Source organism: Adelges cooleyi, unplaced genomic scaffold (genome assembly GCF_023614345.1).
Source record: "Adelges cooleyi isolate 19-005CV unplaced genomic scaffold, UGA_ACOO_1.1 ACOO_flye_CR_arks_rails_tigmint_CR_PRNA_8, whole genome shotgun sequence".
Classification (NCBI taxonomy): domain Eukaryota; kingdom Metazoa; phylum Arthropoda; class Insecta; order Hemiptera; family Adelgidae; genus Adelges; species Adelges cooleyi.
This window is the reverse complement of record NW_026096513.1, coordinates 2,663,845-2,670,358: the sequence shown is the minus strand read 5'-3', so window position 1 is coordinate 2,670,358 and position 6,514 is coordinate 2,663,845. Positions and strand designations below refer to the sequence as shown.

At 27.4% G+C, this 6,514-nt stretch overlaps 1 protein-coding gene across 1 annotated transcript; it reads left to right on the top strand.

Annotated features, from left to right (window-relative positions):
* Nucleotides 1-628: 628 nt before the first annotated feature.
* Nucleotides 629-4,175, top strand: LOC126845586 (GTP-binding protein 1). Its single transcript, XM_050584311.1, has 8 exons — nt 629-1,124; nt 1,233-1,516; nt 1,837-2,179; nt 2,290-2,528; nt 2,605-2,749; nt 2,819-3,137; nt 3,201-3,457; nt 3,535-4,175. The coding sequence occupies exons 1-8, from the start codon at nt 1,008-1,010 to the stop codon at nt 3,634-3,636; spliced, it is 1,806 nt and encodes a 601-aa protein (XP_050440268.1). The 5' UTR covers nt 629-1,007; the 3' UTR covers nt 3,637-4,175.
* The last annotated feature ends 2,339 nt before the right edge of the window (nt 4,176-6,514 follow it).

The following is a 6,514-nucleotide window of genomic DNA, read 5'->3' as shown; positions in this document are numbered from 1 at the left end:
AAATTATAATAGATGGACTAGATAATTTCTGGAATAAGCTTGATAATTCTTACAATTTATACATAATTGGAAAAAAAAAATTGTCGGATACTTCCGGTTATTCTGTATTTCCAGTACTGAGTACAATATTATCAATCGAAAAATAATTTATAACTAAAACTAGAGGTATATGTATAAATAAAACCTATACTTACAGTGTATAAACAGTGTCTATATATGTGTTAATTCCATAAACACATATCACTTGACAGCTATTACATATTTTACAAATGAGTAATGACAATATATGATTTATGCCAAAAAAAGTAGTCATTTTTACTATTTATTATTGAATTGGTTGTTAAGTAATCTGTTTGCCATCTGTTAATATAATAATATGTACGCAGAAGGAAACATCTAATATGGTAATTGGTAACACTGAAAGTTTTCTTCTAAGTCAATGTTTTGGAAAATTTTTAATTTATATTTTGAACAAAATTTTAAGCTGAAAATTAGGATATTAGGGCATAAAATAGTAAGTAAATATTTTGACGATTATTTAATGATAATTGAAAAAGTAATACTAAAATAATCATAATCTATCATGCACTGAATATTATGTTGATACGTTTACAGTTTCGCATGTTCAATATTGATAACACACGAATCGTACTCGTAGGCTGTAGTGTAAAAGTGTCAAATCAAACAAATCACAAATGTCAATTTGTTAAAATTGCTTAACCAATAATGCAGATTTTATGTGTTTTAGTTCACTTATTACGTTTATAGTTTCAAATATTTAGAAACTACGGTTGTTTAGTTTTATGTTAAGTTGTTCCATTTTGTTTTTCCTTTGTGGTAGTAATTGTGGTATTATGGTTGTGTATAGTTTTATTTTGACAGTAAATGTAAACATTGCTAATTTTTATCAACATCTAAACATTTAGTTAAAACATTCATGATTAATCGTTGTTAATCATAGTAAGACGTGAGTACGATCTTTGAAGCAATAGCAAATAAACACACAAATGGCCAGTATTATTGAGCAAACTCCAATTTCTGCTCTAAACTCTAGTGATTTGTTAGAAAAGGATCAAACGGAAAAAAATGTTAAGAAGAAAGATTACTCCAGCACTCGAGGCAAGGTAATATTTGGTATAGGTATTAAATTATCAAACAATCAACATAAAAATAATCTTCGGTATTCTATATATATATATATATATATATATATATATATTCTCTTCTTGCAGTTAAGTTTAGTTAGTCCATCTGAAGAGCAGTTCGAAACATTGGAACAGAAACTCAAAGATTTATTAGAAGATGGTCACGGGGAAACTATATTTGACATAGGTATTGGAGATGATGGAAGTGGTTTAACCAATGATGAATGTGAAGCATCTGTGGCTACATTACACTCATTAGCTGCAACACAAGAAGCAGACTGTGTTCTTCTTAGGGAAAAGAATGACAATGGGTTAACTGCACAATACCTAGTCCGTAAACGATTAGAATCTCAAGACTTCCTTGAAATAAGGTAATAACTAATATTAAATTACCAAGTAATTTAATATTAGTTATTAACTATTAAGTTACTTGGTCCATTTTAATATTATTAAAAATCAAATTATTTATTGTTATATGTAGACAAATTATACTTATAGTTTCATGACATTTAGAATTTTAAACCTTTGTTAAAATAGTTAACGTTTTACATTACGGCGTTCTTGCACTAGTATATTACAAATTAATAATTATTTTTTTTGTTTAATATAAAAATACATTTTATATGTGTAGTGTAGCTGTATACAAAAACTTGTATAAACAAATGTTTTCATTAACCAATTTTTTTTTCAGGGTGGCGGTTGTAGGTAATGTTGATGCTGGCAAATCGACCTTATTAGGTGTTTTAACTCACGGTGAATTAGACAACGGTCGTGGGCATGCTAGATTAAAGTTATTCCGACACAAACATGAAATGGAATCAGGTCGTACAAGTTCAGTAGGCAATGATATTCTTGGTTTTGATAGTACTGGAAAAGTAGTAAATAGACCTGAACACGGATCTTTAGATTGGGTAAAAATATGTGAAAAATCCACCAAAGTTATTACTTTTATTGACTTAGCTGGTCATGAACGTTATCTGAAAACTACTGTGTTTGGTATGACTGGACATATGCCAGATTTTGGCATGCTTATGGTAAGTAAAACCATTGAGTGAATATCTGTACTTATTATACAACTGTACAACAACTAACAATAAGTATTTATTATTAATTTTAGTTAAACTTATTTATATTTTTTTATTAGATTGGAGCCAATGCAGGTATAATTGGAATGACCAAAGAACATTTAGGCTTAGCACTAGCCCTTAGTGTTCCAGTATTTGTGGTCGTTACGAAAATTGACATGTGCCCTCCAAATATTCTCCAAGATACTTTACGATTACTGGTTCGTATACTCAAGTCTCCTGGCTGTAGAAAAGTGCCAGTTATGGTTAAAACAAAAGACGACGTTATTGTTAGTGCTACTAATTTTGTATCTCAAAGGTTGCTAGATTTTGAAAATTAAAAATACTTATTTCAAATTAAAATTAAATTAATTATATTTTAACTAATTTTACAGGCTTTGCCCAATATTTCAAGTTTCTAATGTAAATGGTGAAAATTTAGATTTACTAAAAATGTTTTTAAATCTTTTGACTACTAGAGTCATGACCACTGATGATGAACCGGCAGAATTTCAAATTGATGATACATATTCTGTGCCAGTATGTTTGTAGATATTTATTGTTTTTGATAATTGTTTATTATTATAACTTTTTATATTTATATTGTAGGGTGTTGGTACAGTTGTTTCTGGTACAACGCTTAGAGGAACAATTCGTTTAAATGATACTTTGATGCTTGGACCTGATCCCGTTGGTCAATTTATAGCTATTACAGTTAAAAGTATTCACCGCAAAAGAATGGTTGTTCGTGAAGTCAAAGCGGGTCAAACAGCATCCTTCGCATTAAAAAAAATTAAACGGTCCCAAATTCGGAAAGGAATGGTAATGGTTTCTCCAGCCCTAAACCCATCAGCCACATGGGAGTTTGATGGAGAGATTCTTGTTTTACATCATCCAACAACTATAAGTTCACGCTACCAAGCAATGGGTATTTTTCAAAATTTGTTGGTTATAACTAATTCTTCATTTTAATTGTATGTATTCACTATAGTTCATTGTGGCAGTATTCGCCAAACAGCATCCATATTAAGTATGTCAGAAGATTGCTTAAGGACAGGAGATAAAGCAAAAGTGAGATTTAGGTTTATAAAATACCCTGAATACTTAAGACCGGGACAAAGATTAGTGTTCAGAGAAGGTAGAACAAAAGCAGTAGGCAATGTTTTATCTGTCCCACCACCTACAGGACAAGTAGGTGCTAGACAGTCACAAAAGCCTCAAAAGTTCAATTCCAGAGGGCAAGGCCAGGTATTGAAATCATAATAAATAGATAATTTTTATTGTAATACAAGTAAACTTTATTTTATTTTATTTTCATATTTTAGATTGTTGGAGAAAATGATAATCACCAAAATTATAAGGGAAGAAGAAGAGGTGGTCAGAAGCCTTTAGCTGAACAGAATACTAGAATTGTTGAAAATTCATAGTACAATATTTTTACAGATAAAATAAACTAATTTGTATTTTATTGTTTTTGTTAAATGGTTTGTATATTTTTTTAGATTATAACTACTTAAAAAAAAACATATAACATGTTCTCCAGTCTCGACATAATTGTAAAGATAAAATGTTTTTAATTTAACAAAAAAGTGTTGTGTGTTATATTATTATTGTTAATCAATTTTATCTTTATGATATTATTTCTTGATTTATGTCTTAAAAAATCATTACATCTTCAGTGTAAAAAAAAACTATTTTTTTAATTTATAATGTTAAGAATCTGAAATTTTTACATAATGCTGGATCCAAATTTTTTTTAACTTGCGTGGTTGCATTCTCAAAAAAAATGTGCCACATTAAATAAGTCTATTGAGTTTGGATTCACCCAAATATAAACATGTTAATGTAACTTAAAACTGTATGTATAACAAGAAATTTATTGCAAAAATTGTTAAGAATACGTTTTTATACATAGTTTATTGTCATATTGTTAATGCATATAAATTATTTTACTCTAAGAGATGTTAATAAAATTGTAAGGTAAATCTTTATAATAAAGAAAAAATTTATAAGGTGTATTTCATAAGTACTTAAATAATAGGTGTACTTGAATTATATCTTGGCATACTAAACAATAACTCATTTTTCCAATTATCAATGAAGGTTAATTACAAATACATTAAATTATTTAGTTATAAATACGAGTAGTATTTTTAATCATTGGTAATAATAAAACTAACATATAGTAAATAGAGTATAAATTATGTTATTTTGCATAACAATATAATGTTATTATTCATCAGTTCACTGTTTAGTAGTTCACTCATTTATATAATTGTTTATAACTATTAACAATGTTCTATGGGTATTTGTAATCTTAAAAGGAGTTATTATGTATAGGTATATAATTATATAGGTACAAACTTGCGTACAAATATACAACACATATTTTTTTTCAAGTTATCGTCATATACTATAAAAAAACATTAAATAATATACCGTTAGGCTGTGAAACTAATTATTAATTAAGTAAAATATACAATTATTAAAAAATTTCTAGACCAGCTATATAATTTATCGGGTTTAAAAAGGATGCGCATGCTTCTCACCTACCTTAAATTATAAGACTCAAAACATATAATAATAAAACAGTTTTGTACTAGTCAGAGTCCCACTCTACATCATTTTACCTAAAAACATTTTCAGTAATTTTTAAAATAATGATTTTTATACGTTGTGTAGGCACTAGGGACATTCGACAAATGGGGCTTATAAAATAATAATATTTGAAAGTGAATGTTTCCAATAAAACGTTTGAATTTATGATACAAACAAAGCAGATAAATATTTTTCAGTGGATATATAGGTAAATAAATAGACTTGCATCACTTTTCTGGTACTTCGGCATTCCAGATTTCCAAGGCTATTTTTATGATAACTATAACAATTAATTAAAAGAAATCATAAACTAGACATTATTCAATATTCAGACAATTTTATACAAAATCACTTTATTCAACAGACAGCAGACATGTTAAATGTAAAATGTTATTTCATTCTTTGATACTGCCTGACTCGTTCGTCGGATGTGATGACTGACGAATATTTTTCTTATGACGTGATACGTGATTAATGTATTTTAACTCGTTAGACATTATAATTAATAAAATATTAACATGTGTAATTTGTGTATTTAATATTCGTATAGTATACACACGGGACATACAAACTTAGGTTATTTTTAAGAGATAATAATTGGAAAGCTAAAGCTTGTATTAGCTATATAATGAAATAAAAACAGTTTATTTGTGGTTAAATTTAATATTTTAAGCATAGTCTCTATAGAAAGTTGTTTTATAACTTTTATCATATTTTTTGGGGGGTTTACTTGATTTTATGGGTGGACATTTTCATATAATTTTTAAACTTATTGTTAGTATACCCCCTAACCCTAGGTTTTACTTTCCCTATCACGATTTTTTATAGGTACCTTTCCTATCAGTATAAAATATACAATGTATTTTTGTTACCTAAAGAAAAGTTTTTAAATGAATATAGTAGGTATAATTTAATGATAGGTACCTTATTATTCTTACTTTGTTTTAAACTATATCACGATTCATGGAATAGTTTAGAACAAGCATTTTCTAAATAAACTAAAGGAACAATGGTTATAACTATTTTAAATAGTATATTTAATACATAATTATTTTAAAAAACTTGAAGTAAATAATGTAGAAAACATTGTTTAAATCGGTTATGATTTTGGCTGTATAATTATAATTTTAAAAACATAAAGCTTTCCTTTAATATTGATATGTACCTATTATTCTTAAAATAAAATATTAATGGTTAATTGGATAATTATTCTTAAAATGATTTAAGTTTAAAGTTTGGGATGGGTGGTGAGTTGTATTATTTTTATCTGTGCACATTACTCAAACACACTTCCCCTTCCGTCCTAACTTTTAAACTTTAATAACCTTAAAATAATTATCCAAAACTAGTTAGCGACCGGTCAACATTTTTAGTAAATTATTCTTAATTAAAAAAGTTAATAAAATATATGGGTACGTTATCATTTAAGAATTTCGGAGGGGGGTTAAAAACAAAAAGTTTGTGAAAAATTGAGATGCTATTGTATAAATCACTGCGGGGAAAAAAATAAAATAAAATCCTATGAGACATCGATTGGATAACTTAAAAAAAATCACCCTGTATACGTGTTAACTACATGAGGTTTACTTGATATTTTTTAGTACAACGAAATAATATTGTGAAACTCAATTTTTACAAGACTGTTTGTTAAAAGATAAGATTTTATTATTTATCTTGTGCTCGAAATTCCTCGCTTTGTTCTGTGCG

Bases quoted from the DNA above. Each gene is read 5' to 3' on its own strand.
- LOC126845586 (XM_050584311.1), top strand. From the start codon at position 1,008: ATGGCCAGTATTATTGAGCAAACTCCAATTTCTGCTCTAAACTCTAGT. The intron at 2,180-2,289 runs GTAAGTAAAACC...TTTTTTTATTAG, and splicing joins CAGATTTTGGCATGCTTATG to ATTGGAGCCAATGCAGGTAT. The intron at 2,750-2,818 runs GTATGTTTGTAG...TTTATATTGTAG, and splicing joins ATGATACATATTCTGTGCCA to GGTGTTGGTACAGTTGTTTC.